The 14,221-nt window shown below is 42.4% G+C and overlaps 1 protein-coding gene across 2 annotated transcripts in view; it reads left to right on the forward strand.

Moving 5' to 3' along the window:
• ankra2 (ankyrin repeat, family A (RFXANK-like), 2) overlaps nucleotides 1-14,221 on the forward strand; it is a 44,894-nt gene that overhangs the window by 12,814 nt on the left and 17,859 nt on the right. For both annotated transcript variants that reach the window (XM_072581672.1, XM_072581665.1), the window contains exons 2-5: nucleotides 7,962-8,287; nucleotides 11,232-11,390; nucleotides 11,910-11,975; nucleotides 12,109-12,206. In XM_072581672.1, coding sequence (XP_072437773.1) covers nucleotides 7,999-8,287; nucleotides 11,232-11,390; nucleotides 11,910-11,975; nucleotides 12,109-12,206 — 612 coding nt within the window. In that variant the 5' untranslated portion in view covers nucleotides 7,962-7,998. The remainder of the gene's footprint in view (nucleotides 1-7,961; nucleotides 8,288-11,231; nucleotides 11,391-11,909; nucleotides 11,976-12,108; nucleotides 12,207-14,221) is intronic.

Here is a 14,221-nt window from a genome sequence, read left to right on the forward strand (position 1 = left end):
CTTGTACAGTTGAGAACAGAAGTGAGTCAAACAGTCAAGGCAGGCAGGGACAAGGTAGGACTAATAAATTAAACTGCATTTATTTCAATGCAGGGGGCCTAACGGGGAAGGTAGATGAACTCCGGGCATGGTTAGGGACATGGGACTGGGATATCCATAGTAATTACAGAAACATGGCTCAGGGATGGGCAAGACTGGCAGCTTAATGATCCAGGATACAAATGCTACAGGAAGGATAGAAAGGGAGACGAGAGGAGGGGGAGTAGCATTTTTGATCAGGGATAGCATTACAGCTGTGCTGAGGGAGGATATTCCTGGAAATACATCCAGGGAAGTTATTTGGGTGGAACTGAGAAATAAGAAAGGGATAATCACCTTATTGGGATTGTACTATAGAGCCTCTAATAGTCAGAGAGAAATTGAGAAACAAACTTGTAAGGAGATCTCAGCTATCTTTAAGAATAATAGGGTGGTTATGGTAGGGGATTTTAACTTTCCAAACATCGACTGGGACTGCCATAGTGTTAAAGGTTTAGATGGAGAGGAATATCTTAAGTGCATACAAGACAATTTTCTGATTCAGTATGTGGATGTACCGACTAAAGAAGGTGCAAAACTTGACCTACTCTTGGGAAATAAGGCAGGGCAAGTGACTGAGGTGTCAGTGGAGGAGCACTTTGGGGCCAGTGACCATAATTCTATTTGTTTTAAAATCATGATGGAGAAGAATAAACCAGATCTAAAAGTTGAAGTTCTAAATTGGAGAAAGATGTTGTGAAACTTGAAAGGGTTCAGAAAAGATTTACAAGGATGTTGCCAGGGTTGGAGGATTTGAGCTTCAGGGAGAGGCTGAACAGGCTGGGGCTATTTTCCCTGGAGCGCCGGAGGCCGAGAGGTGACCTTATAGAGGTGGGACTAGATTGGGTTGGGATATCTGGTCGGCATGGATGGGTTGGACCGAAGGGTCTGTTTCCATGCTGTACATCTCTATGACTCTATGACCCAGCCAATTGAATACAAAATTGGCTTGAAGGTAGGAGACAGCGGGTGGTGGTGAAGGGACGTCTTTTGGGCTGAATGCATGTGACCCGTGGTGCACCACAAGGATTAGTATTGGGTCCACTGCTTTTCATTATTTATTTGCATTTAAATATAGGAGGTATGGTTAGTAAGTTTGCAGATGACACCAAAATAGGTGGTGTAGTGGGCAGTGAAGAAGGTACAGATAGCTCTTGTATAAAGCTTGCTTCAGCAGTGCAATTTAACCATAACATCACTGAAAAATTCGGGATCTGTGTTTTTGAAAATGCTAACCTCTGTTCGCTCCAGCGCGATTCCAGCAGCAATCATTTCATACGCTTCATTCTGTGCATGCACCAATGTCAGCTGCCATCAGGCCGCGTGATCAGTACAGTACAATACATTGAACAGCTTAATCTTAAAAATTAAACTAATGAATGCTCATTGCTGTCCCTCTGAGACAAGAATATTCTTGTATAATCCCTGTAGGAGGGCATTACTCTTCTACATAGCATTTGCCTTTCTAATTTGTTCTTGTACCTGCATATCACACAATCTAAACCAACCCCCAAGAAACAGTCAGAAGACAATCAACCACAGCCATCCACTTCTGTAACCACAACTGCACCTGATGGTGGAGGTGGTGATGATGTTTTTTTTTCAATTTAATGTAATAAATTTACTTTTGTTTTGTTAATAAATATGACTTAAATTTTCATTCGGGCTGTACTATACTTTGTGTTAGGCTGTTGGGTGATTTGTGAGCAATCGTGAATGATATTTTTTGCTGGTCTGCCCTGAACCCCACTTTTTCCATAGGCACCATTATTTCTATTAAGCAATTTTCTATGAAGTGAAGTTTTGCTGGAATGCAGCTATGACAATATAGGAGAATTACCTGTACAACAGGACCTTGATGAGATGGGCCAATGGGCCGAGAAGAGCCAGATGGAATTTACTTCAGATAAATATGAGGTGTTGCACTTGTGTGAGGAAAACCAGCTCTTTACTTATTAGCTTAACTCATTAACTTATACAGTTAATGGTAGGGCCCTGGGGAGTGTTGCCAGAGACCTAAAGGGTGCAGGTGCAAAGTTCCTTGAAAGTGAAATCGCAGGAAAACAGGAATGTGAAGAAGGAATTTGCCTTCATTGGTCTTAAATTTGAGTATAGGAGTTGGGACGTCAGGTTATGGCTGTACAGGTCATTGATGAGGCCACTTTTGGAATACTGCATACAATTCTGGTTGTCTTCCACAGGAAGGATGTTGTTAAACTTAAGAGGGTGCAGAAAAAGTTTACAAGGATATTGTCGGGACTGGAGGGCTTGAGCTATAGGGAGAGGCTTAATAGGCTGGGTCTTTTCCCTGGACAGTCAGAGACTGACGGGTGACCTTCTAGAGGTTTATGAAATCATAAGGGATATGGGTAGGGTGAACAGCCAAGGTCTTTTTCCTAGGATGAGGGAATCCAAAACAAGAGGACATAGGTTTAGGATGGGAGGGGAAATATTTGAAAAGAATGTTGGGGGGAAGCTTTTTCCCGCAGAGAGTGGTGCGTGTATGGAACAAGGTGTAAGAGGAAGTGGTGGAGGTGGGTACAATTATGACATTTGGAAGAAATCTGGATAGGTATATGAATAGGAAGGGGTTAGAGGGATATGAGCCAAATGCTGGCAAGTGGGACGAGATTAAATTGGGATGTCTAGTTGGCATGGATGACTTGGACAGAAGGGTCTATTTGCATGCTGTATGACTCTGTCTATGGCACTATGTAGTTCTCTGCCTCATGGGTACACCCAGTGGCTCTGGTCACTTTTCAAGCTCTGAAATCTAGAACTCCAACTTGTGCAATTGGTGATACTACACATTGTTTTGTCTAGATCACAACAAATGCCCACGACTGCACACATGCCATAGGAGGCATTCAACTTGGCCAAGCTGCTTTAGTTACTTTAACCTTACTGTTGTGTTATAAGCTAAAAACTGAAGACACATAGAAAGTAGAAATTCTTTAACTTTGCTCACTGATCAACCCCTTCTCTTGTATCTGTAAGTTTCTACTTTGCCTTTGCCAGTTTGGAAGAAAAAATAAGGAACTATTTACATTCCGCTACAAGAGATTTTACAAGTTAACAACCCCTCAGGATATCACGGCGGAAAGGCCTTAGATGGTGGTCTTTCCTCACTGTATCTTTTAGAATTTTTTATCCTCTTACTTTGTGCAAAAATGTTCTTTATTCATAAATTAGCTATTGAAAAACAGTTCAAGTCAGATGTTCTAGAAAATATAATTTTAGAAATCGTGTTCTTTATTTTGAGCATTGCACTCTTTGGTGTCTTCAAGCAAAAGAAAAATTGGAACATTTTACCAATATGACCAGAAACAATATATATTTCAAGATAAGTTATGAGGTGTCTATAATTTAACAGCCCCTTCATATATTAGTGCAGAAACGTCTTAGATCCACTGGAAGATCAATGCATTTCAAGCAGACTTAAGAACATCTTTCATAGGTTAATGGCCCCCCAGACATAGCTGATGTTTGTCCCAGTGCATGTCCTAAGGAAAACTGCATCAGAGCTGCATGAAATGAACCTTGACAATAAGCACTGTAAGTCTCTCAAGACCTTTTCAAGGCACATTCCAGGTGGATGAGTCAGTGGTCTCTTCATTTCTCCTCTCATTTATTTTTATTTCAAAAATATACTTTATTCACAACAATAATCCATAAGCATATACAAAGGTTCTAAATCTGTTCTGGGCAATCTTTGCAAAGAGGAGAAAACAGACAAAACGTTGGAATTTTGACATTTGTCAGACTTTCCCTACAGTTGCAAAACAAAATGCAATTTCTAGTTGTGCATGAAACCATTTACTGGATTAGTGGTGCTGGAAGAGCACAGCAGTTCAGGCAGCATCCAACGAGCAGCGAAATCAACGTTTCGGGCAAAAGCCTTTCATCAGGAATAAAGGCAGTAAGCCTGCAGCATGGAGAGATAAGCTAGAGGAGGGTGGGGGTGGGGAGAGAGTAGCATAGAGTACAATGGGTGAGTGGGGGAGGAGATGAAGGTGATAGGTCAGGGAGGAGAGGGTGGAGTGGATAGGTGGAAAAGAAGATAGGCAGGTTGGACAAGTCAAGGAGACAGTAACTGAGCTGGAAGTTTGAAACTAGGATGAGGTGGGGGAAGGGGAAATGAGGAAGCTGTTGAAGTCCACATTGATGCCCTGGGGTTGAAGTGTTCCGAGGCGGAAGATGAGGCGTTCTTCCTCCAGGCGTCTGGTGGTGAGGGAGCGGCGGTGAAGGAGGCCCAGGACCTCCATGTCCTCGGCAGAGTGGGAGGGGGAGTTGAAATGTTGGGCCACGGGGCGGTTTGGTTGATTGGTGTGGGTGTCTCGGAGATGTTCCCTAAAGCGCTCTGCTAGGAGGCGCCCAGTCTCCCCAATGTAGAGGAGACCACATCGGGAGCAACGGATACAATAAATGATATTGGTGGATGTGCAGGTGAAACTTTGATGGATGTGGAAGGCTCCTTTAGGGCCTTGGATAGAGGTGAGGGAGGAGGTGTGGGCACAGGTTTTACAGTTCCTGCGGTGGCAGGGGAAAGTGCCAGAATGGGAGGGTGAGTCGTAGGGGGGTGTGGACCTGACCAGCTAGTCACGGAGGGAACGGTCTTTGCGGAAGGCGGAAAGGGGTGGGGAGGGAAATATATCCCTGGTGGTGGGGTCTTTTTGGAGGTGGCGGAAATGTCGGTGGATGATTTGGTTGACGCGAAGGTTTGTAGGGTGGAAGGTGAGCACCAGGGGCGTTCTGTCCTTGTTATGGTTGGAGGGGTGGGGTCTGAGGGCGGAAGTGCGGGATGTGGACGAGATGCGTTGGAGGGCATCTTTAACCACATGGGAAGGGAAATTGCAGTCTCTAAAGAAGGAGGCCATCTGGTGTGTCCTATGGTGGAACTGGTCCTCCTGGGAGCAGATACGGCGGAGGCAAAGAAATTGGGAATACGGGATGGCATTTTTGCAAGAGATAGGGTGGGAAGAGGTGTAATCCAGGTAGCTATGGGAGTCAGTGGGTTTGTAAAAAATGTCAGTGTCAAGTCGGTCGTCACTAATGGAGATGGAGAGGTCCAGGAAGGGGAGCGAGGTGTCAGAGATAGTCCAGGTAAATTTAAGGTCAGGGTGGAATGTGTTGGTGAAGTTGATGAATTGCTCAACCTCCTCGCGGGAGCACGAGGTGGCGCCAATGCAGTCATCAATGTAGCGGAGGAAGAGTTGGGGAGTGGTGCCGGTGTAATTACGGAAGATCAACTGTTCTACATAGCCAACAAAGAGACAGGCATAGCTGGGGCCCATACGTGTGCCCATGGCTACGCCTTTGGTCTGGAGGAAGTGGGAGGATTCAAAGGAGAAATTGTTAAGGGTGAGGACCAGTTCGGCCAAACGAATGAGAGTGTCAGTGGAAGGGTACTGTTGGGGACGTTTGGAGAGGAAAAAACGGAGGGCTTGGAGGCCCTGGTCATGGCGAATGGAGGTGTAGAGGGATTGGATATCCATGGTGAAGATAAGGCGTTGGGGGCCGGGGAAACGGAAGTCTTGGAGGAGGTGGAGGGCGTGTGTGGTGTCTCGAATGTATGTGGGGAGTTCCTGGACTAGGGGGGATAGGACAGTGTCAAGGTAGGTAGAGATGAGTTCAGTGGGGCAGGAGCATGCTGAGACAATGGGTCGGCCAGGGTGGTCAGGCTTGTGGATCTTGGGAAGGAGGTAGAACCGGGCAGTGCGGGGTTCCCGGACTATGAGTTTGGAAGCTGTGGGTGGGAGATCTCCTGAGGTGATGAGGTTCTGTATGGTCTGGGAGATGATGGTTTGGTGATGGGGGGTGGGGTCATGGTCGAGGGAGCAGTAGGAAGAGGTGTCCTCAAGTTGGCGTTTGGCTTCAGCGGTGTAGAGGTCAGTGCACCAGACTACCACTGCGCCCCCTTTATCCGCTGGCTTGATGGTGAGGTTGGGATTGGAGCAGAGGGATTGGAGGGCTGCGCGTTGTGAGGGTGAGAGGTTGGAGTGGGGGAGGGGGGACGACAGGTTGAGGCGGTTGATGTCCCGGCGGCAGTTGGAAATTAAGAGGTCGAGGGCAGGTAATAGGCCAGAGCGGGGTGTCCAGGTGGATGCAGTGTGTTGGAGGTGGGTGAAGGGGTCCTCGGAAGGTGGGCGGGAGTCCTGATTGTGAAAGTAAGCTCGGAGGCGGAGGCGACGGAAGAATTGTTCGATGTCACGTCGTGTATTAAATTCATTGATGCGTGAACGGAGGGGGATGAAGGTGAGTCCTTTGCTGAGGACTGATCGTTCGTCCTCAGTGAGGGGGAGGTCTGGGGGGATGGTGAAAACTCGGCAGGGCCGGGAGCTGGGATCTGGTGTGGGTGTGGAGCTGGGAGTGGGATCAGAGCCAGTACCTGGAGTGGGTGTGATGGTGGGGGGAATGGGGGTGGAGGCACGAGCTGGGGTGATCTTGCTCTCGGGGTTCTGGGGTGTGACGATAGTGACAGTGGGGTCTGTGGGGGCCGTGTCAGCAGAATGCAGGTGAGTGGCGCTGGTGGAGGCGGAAGTGGTGGTGATCATGGCAGTAGGGGTGGCGGGAGTCACTGAGTGTGTGGCATCAGCGATGATGTGAGGGCCGGAAGTGGCTGTGGGAGTGGCCATGATGTGGGCGGAAGTGACATCATCATGCAGCATGGGGGTGGAAGCTGCGTCAGCCGCATGGCTAATGGCGTTTCCGAGGCCAGGGGAATCTTCTGGAATGTTTGAGGAGCGCTGGTTATGGAGGTGGGTGGATAAAAGTTTGTTGTACTTGCAGTTTTTGATGTTTGAGATGGAATTGAAATACTGTTTGTTGAGAGTATGAATTCTCCTGAGGATGTAGTACAGAGTATTCATTCTGAGGCACTGAGGGGGTATGACAACTGAACGGACCCTTCTTGTACTTTAACAGAAAGACTTTAGACAGCAGTCTTGATCAACTGTGCCTTGGTAGCTGCCTGAAGCTTTAGTATATCCCTCAGTGTGTAGTCCTGGACCTTGGAATGTGCCAATCTACAACATGTAGTTGAATTCAAATCTTTACACTGAAAGACCAACAACTTTCAGGCAGACCAAAGATCAGTTTTCACCAAGTTGATGATCCTTGGGCGCAGTCAATGTTTGTCTCAGGGTGTGTCCCAACAAACAGCCCATATTGTATCATGGAGTTGCTCTGGACAAAAATCACTGAATCTTTGTTCAGAATTTCTTTGCAAAGGCACGTTCCAAAAGGAGATGTGTGACATTCTCTGCACTAACACAGCTGCTTCAAGGGCAGCATGCAGTGTTGTACAGAAGCCACTGGCATGAATAAGCAGAACCCTGGTTTATTATCCAAAGGTCAGGTAAATGACTTACAACCTATAACCAATGTTAGAACAATTCAGTCATTCTGCTAATGCAGAAATTCTTTATTATTGAACTGAGACATCAACCTGGAAGATGTGCTGTCAAGATTTGGACTGGTGTGGGATTTTGTAACCTTCTGACTCTGGTAAAAATTCTACCAGATGAGCTTATGGCTGCTAATTTGGTGAACAAAGTTTGTGAGAAGATTTGTAGCTCAGTGCTCGTTGTTGTGGTTCTGTTCGCCAAGCTGGGAATTTGTGTTGCAGACCTTTCGTCCCCTGTCTAGGTGACATCCTCAGTGCTTAGGAGCCTCCTGTGAAGCAGCTTTCATAGGAGGCTCCCAAGCACTGAGGATGTCACCTAGACAGGGGACGAAAGGTCTGCAACACAAATTCCCAGCTCGGCGAACAGAACCACAACAATTTGGTGAACCCTTGCCTTCATGGTATTCGTTACATTGGTAGATTCAGGTGTTCAAATTAATGTCTGCTAAACTGCTGTAATTCAATGTTGTACCAACAGATGGAGTAACAGATTGTACCATCTGAACAGAGCAGGAATGTCTGCAGTAGAGAACCCAACTGTTGAAGCTGACCCTTCTGGAGATGGAAGTGAAAATCAATCCTCCTTTGCTGGAGTTCCATATATCAAGCTGGAGCCTCGTGCAGAAATTAATGAAGATGGTGGTCCCTCCCAGAATGTTGCCTTGGGAATGAAATTTGTCCTACCAAATAGATTTGATATGAATGTCTGCTCTCGGTTTGTAAAATCTCTGAATGAAGAAGAGAGTAAAAATATTCAAGATCAGGTGAACTCTGATCTAGAAGTTGCCTCTGTACTATTCAAAGGTAAATAAAATGCAAGGATCTTAATTGGTTTTAAGAACTCAGAAAATATTTGTTTTCTGAGCCACGTGTACATGGCTTAATTGCAAGTCAAATTTTATTTTAACTAAAAACAAGATTGAAAAGATTATCTCATGGTTTGGCCTAGATATGTCTGTGTTATCTCCTTCATCCCCATAATCTTCTCACGTATCTATGCCTCTTCAGCATCCCTTTTTAAATTATTCTTTATTACCTTCGGTTGCCTTGGTCCTAAGCTCTGGAAACCTCTCCATCTCTCTATCTTGCATTCCTCCTTTAAGACATGCCTTAAATATAACACTTTGAACAAGCTTTTGATCATCATCCCCAATATCATCTTCTAGCTCAGTGTCACATTTTATTTTATAATGTCTCTGGGAAGAACTTTGGGACATTTTATTACTTTAAAAGTGCCGATGTAAAAACAGTTTGAAATTAATAAATTAAGAGAGAAAAATCAAGTGAGTTCCTCTTAGAAAACAAAGAGAAAAGGTGAGACCAACAAGAGAAGGTTATTGATTATGTTTATACTAACATAACAAAAGGTACTTATGAATTTAGAAATATGGAAATTCTTTCATGAAAGAAAACTAAAATGAATTAAATTCATGGATGATATACAATGATCATGTCAGTTATGCTTTGGAAAAATGTAGAGCATGTGTTTTAATAATTTATTGAGATACAATCAGAACAATGGAAAACAAGTGTAAACAGCAGTGATGATTAGGATCTAAGAGAACCGTTCATTGCTGATTGTTACATTACACAAAAATGTCTTTGTGTTAGAATCATAGAATCCCTACAGTGTGGAAGCAGACATTTTGGCTCAAGTCCATACTGACCCTCCAAAGAGCATGCCACCCAGACCCACCTCTTCTCCTAACCCTGTAACTCTGCATTCTCCATAGCTAATCCACCTAATCCTTGAATTGTGGAAGGAAACCAAAGCATCCAGCGAAATGTGCAAACTCCACACAGACAGATGCCCGAGGGTGGAATTGACCCCCGGGTCCCTGGTGCTTTGAAGGAGCAGGACTAATCACTGAGCCACCATGCTGCATAATATTCTAGAGTTGAAGGGATTTAATTAATAGTATAGACCAAAATATTTGTTGTAGAATCATAGAAATGTGTGTAGGGCATGTTACATCAGTGAATTGTAAGTTTAACAAAGCTATTTTGAATAATTATAAACAACTATTGTAAATATTTGAAATTCTACATTAGGTCATGTGTCAGAAGTGAAATCAATTTCTGCTTTCAATATGATCCAGTCGATGAACTTCCATTTTATTAGCTATGGTCGCTCACCAAGTCATAAGCTTGTGAATTCTATTCCCACTCCAGGACTTCAGCACAAATAACAAAGTCGGCAACTGTTTCAGTACTGAAGAAGTGCTGCACTGCTGGAGCTGGTGGACAGAAAATTTAGAGGGTGAAATACTTACCTATCATTTGTTTAATTGTCCTAAGTATCTGCAGATCTGAACCTTTAAAGCTGCTGCTGATTCTCCTCCTTTTAATATCTTTCATTTAGACTGCAATTCCAGTGGAATTACTGTCCAGTTGCTTGCACAATCCCCTTTTTCAATTTTCTGCATGTCACCATTCACCTGACCATTGTAGTGTCATCTATAAACTTGAATATCTTCTTTCTAATCCCAAATTCTAAATGCCAGTAGTAAGATAGGAAAGATTGGGAAACAAAGTGACAAGCATCTTGTGTGGCTTGCTGACTATATGGCATTTTGGGTTGGATTTGAACTCTTCTCAAAACATGATTTGGAGATGTCGGTGTTGGACTGAGGTGTACAAAGTTAAAAATCACACAACACCAGGTTATAGTCCAACAGGTTTATTTGGAAGTACTAGCTTTTGATGCGATGCTCCTTCATCAGGTTATTGTGGAGTATAAGATTGTAAGACACACAATTTATAGCAAAGGTTTACACTGTGATGTCACTGAAATTATATATTGAAAAAAACCTGCATTGTTCGTTAAGACTCTCAACTTTTCGAATGACCGTGTTGATTTCAGTTCTTTCATATGTAAATTGCAAAACCTTTTTTTAAAAGTTAGACATTTTCAAGTGAACTTTAACAATTGGTGTCATATCGGTCCAGATAATGCATTGAAGATGTGAGCTGCCCTGTGTGAGGCTGTCTGTCTGTGCCACAATTGCCAGACTGATTCTAATCTTAAAAAATGGATTTACAGAATCTTGCATGGATCCATGTCTTACAATCGTATACTCCACAACCACCTGATGAAGGAGCGGCGCTCGGAAAGCTAGTGCTTCCAAATTAACCTGCTGGACTATAACCTGGTGTTGTGTGATTTTTAACTCTCTTAAAACAGATTCACTTGCACAGAGATAAAAGAAGACCAATTGCCTCCAATTATTTTTTTGCATTGGGTGGACAGGGAAAAGAAGAAATGTTACATTATTCTGTAGCCTGATCACTGAGTTGAAGAGAAGCACAGATAAGAGTAACAATTGAAAGCAAAGTAACTCTCATTCTGATGAATAGAAATTGCTGAAAAAACTCAGCATGTCTGGCAGCATTTGTGAAGAGAAAACAGAGTTAATGTTTTGAGACCACTGACCATTCTTCAGAACTGTCACTGAAACATTAACTCTGCTTTCTCTCCACAAATTCTACCAGACCTGAGTTTTTCCAGCAATTACTGTTTGTTTCTGATTTCCAGCATCTGCTGACTTTGGTTCTTTTTTTAACATTCTGATTATTTAGCAAGATCAATTTACATATCTCCAACCAGCTCCCAACCACACTTCTGTCAATTCTATATTGCATACATGTGGAAACAATTATAATTTGCTTGTTATTGTGAAGATTACTGTATGATTAGTTTTTGCATAAATAAGGCCAATTTTCAGGTGTTAACTTATGTTGTTTGCAGCTGAGTGCAACATACACACCTCTGCTTCTCCTGGAATTCAAGTAAGACATGTCTATACACCATCAGTGACCAAGCATTTCTCGCCCATTAAACAGTCGACAACTCTGACTAACAAACATCGTGGCAATGAAATCTCAGCTGCACCTTTACTCTTGCACTGTAAGTCTTGTGTAAACATAATTGATTTGCATCCAAATGACCTTGGATTTAACGTGTACTACCAAACATAATCTTTAATAATGGTGCAGGTTTATTGCATGAGTGCGCGAAGACTAGATAGTTTGCTGAAACCAAAGTCCAAATCAGTTGTTGCTTTATAATAGAATGGGCCAAATGTTGTTATGGTTAGTTTTAACATTCCCTATTCTTTTATCAAATTCCATTTCTCTTGTTTGTCTTTTTCATTAGCTAGCAAAATATTCAAATCTGTTCACAGGCTCCCAATGTGCTCTCTGTGTCATTAGCCAGTTTGTGCATGTAGTGGCATGAAGTGATAGGCTCCACGGTGGTTTAGGAAAAATAGAAATGAAAATAAAATGAGAAAAAACGAGGGGTTTTGTTTATCGTCTATTTTAAGGAAAATATAGCTTTAATTGAAGTTTTGTGGAATAAATTGCCTTAGCTAAATAGTTTAACTGGTTTCTATCGGGCACTAATTTGTTAATATATTTTTTATAGCTTTGTCTGTACATCAGTTGGCTGCACAAGGGGAATTAATTTATTTGGCAAGCCGTATAGAGCAAGGTAAGTTCTTAGAGGTTGAGTTTTTGATTTGTACAAATAAGATGCATGAATTGTAAAATGACCTTGATGCCTGTTGAGCTTGTACACAAGTCTGTAGACCTGAATGAAAGCCTCTATTTTATTACTTTTCTAGACAATCTGCTAAACATGCAAGATGAGCAAGGATTTACACCATTGATGTGGGCAGCAGCTCATGGACAAATTGCTGTGGTGGAATTTTTGCTACAGAATGTAAGGAATTTATTTCTGTTCTGTATATAGTAGTTGTAATAAATTAAAAGTCAATTATTAAATTATTAGAGAGCAAATGAAACTAGTTAGACTTGGGTTCCCTTTTATTTAATGAGTAGAATAGACAATGAAGATGTGTATTTTAAGTTGTATGTTTCCAATAGTGCAATGATGTTGATTGTGCTCACGAAATATCAAACATGAAAATACATGCCAAAATCTTCAGCCCAATTGTCTCTAACCATTCCCCTACATAGTTACAGAAGTCTTCATTAAAGTTTTAATAATGCAGTTTATTGGTGCCCATGTAACTTTGTGACTGGCAATGCGATACAACATTTTGAATTTGGAGTTCGTTTTTGTTTCTTTTTTGTTTTACTCCTGTCCTGAAGATGCTATCTCAAGTAGGACTTAATGGCTGTTAGCTTTCTGGGTGCGAACTTAAACAATTATTTTTAGAAGATGATTCAACCAACTTCTTTCACAACAAAGGAGAGGCTCTTTTTGCTTCAACCCATTCTGCAAACAACTGAGAGAACCTTGAGCCTGAGCCTATCTCAGTACAGTTGTGCTAAAATTGCATCTCCACTAAAATTAATGAACTCAGCTGGGTGTTTAATGATCTACATGGAATAGTACTATAATATTACTATATTTACCTACAAGGGTATTGAGGAGCAACTGGATTTATGTTGGTAATAGTGTTGTATTTATCAATCTTGACCCATATGAGTGCAGATATTAGCTAAATGTTCAACTCAGCAGTAAGAAGGAAACATATACCACAAATTTCAACAAAATTTGGTAATGTTGAATAAAATTGTGTGCAAAAGATGTCCTTGCTTTTAATTATTCTTTGATATGTGTGCACTTTGGCAGGCTTAACATTTATCACCCATTTGTAATTACACTACAGATGATCTGGCCTTCATAAACTACTTTAGTCCATGTGGTAAAGAAATTCCTACAGGTGGTTAGGTAGAAGGTTCAGGAGATTAGATCCAGTCATGAAGAATATTGTAAAATTTCCAAGTTAGGATGGCATGAAAGCAATAGTACTCTCATGTTCTTTATGTCCTTGTCTATCTGGATAAGTGGAGGCTGAAATTTTTGGAGCTGCTGCTTAAGAAGCCATGGCAATTACTGTAGTGCATTCTGTAGATTCTGTACAGTATGGAGAGTTTTTGTTAGCCAGTGAATGGGATGGTGAGTAACTATCTTATCGAATGTAGAACAGTACAGCACAGGAATGGCCCCTTCAACCTACCATGTCTGTGCCAACCACTATGCCATTCTAAACTAATCCAATCTGTCTGGCCCTATCTCTCTCTCTCTCTCTCTCTCTCTCCCCTGCCTGTCCACATCTTTCTAAACCCCTCTTAAATGTCGCTATCGTATCTGCTCCTCACTATCTACAACTCCTCCAATTTTTATGTCGTCCGCAAATGTACGAATTAGACCACTTAGATTTTCATCCAAACTGTTTGTTTATATAAATTACAAACAACTGAGGTCCTAGCACTGATCCTTGCAGAACTCCACTGGTAACAGGCCCATACATGTCTACCCTGCCTTCAATGACCAAGCCAATTTTGTATTCAAACTTATCAACTCACCATGGATCCCATATTCTTATTCTTATGGACCAGCCTACTATGTGGGACCTTGTTATATGCTTTAGTAAAGTCTACAAAGCCAACATCCACTGCCTATCTTCATTGATCTTATGTTGGAGGACAAGTCATTAAATAAATCTGCAGCAAGGCACTCAGTCAATGTCGTGGAGCTGATATGATTAGCCACCACCAACAACAACCATTTTCCTGTGTGCCAAGTATGACTTCAGCCAATAAATGCAATACCCCATCTCTGCCAGATCCCGATTGATTCAGGCTCTTTGCCACACTAGATTGAACAACCTCTTAAGATCACTTCTTCCATCACTTTCCTGATGACTGGAGAGTTAATCAACGGCAAGCTAAATTTGTTTTTGTTTTTGTTGTCTGAGCTTCTGT

Source organism: Chiloscyllium punctatum, chromosome 2, assembly GCF_047496795.1.
Source record: "Chiloscyllium punctatum isolate Juve2018m chromosome 2, sChiPun1.3, whole genome shotgun sequence".
In the NCBI taxonomy this organism is placed as follows: Eukaryota; Metazoa; Chordata; class Chondrichthyes; order Orectolobiformes; family Hemiscylliidae; genus Chiloscyllium; species Chiloscyllium punctatum.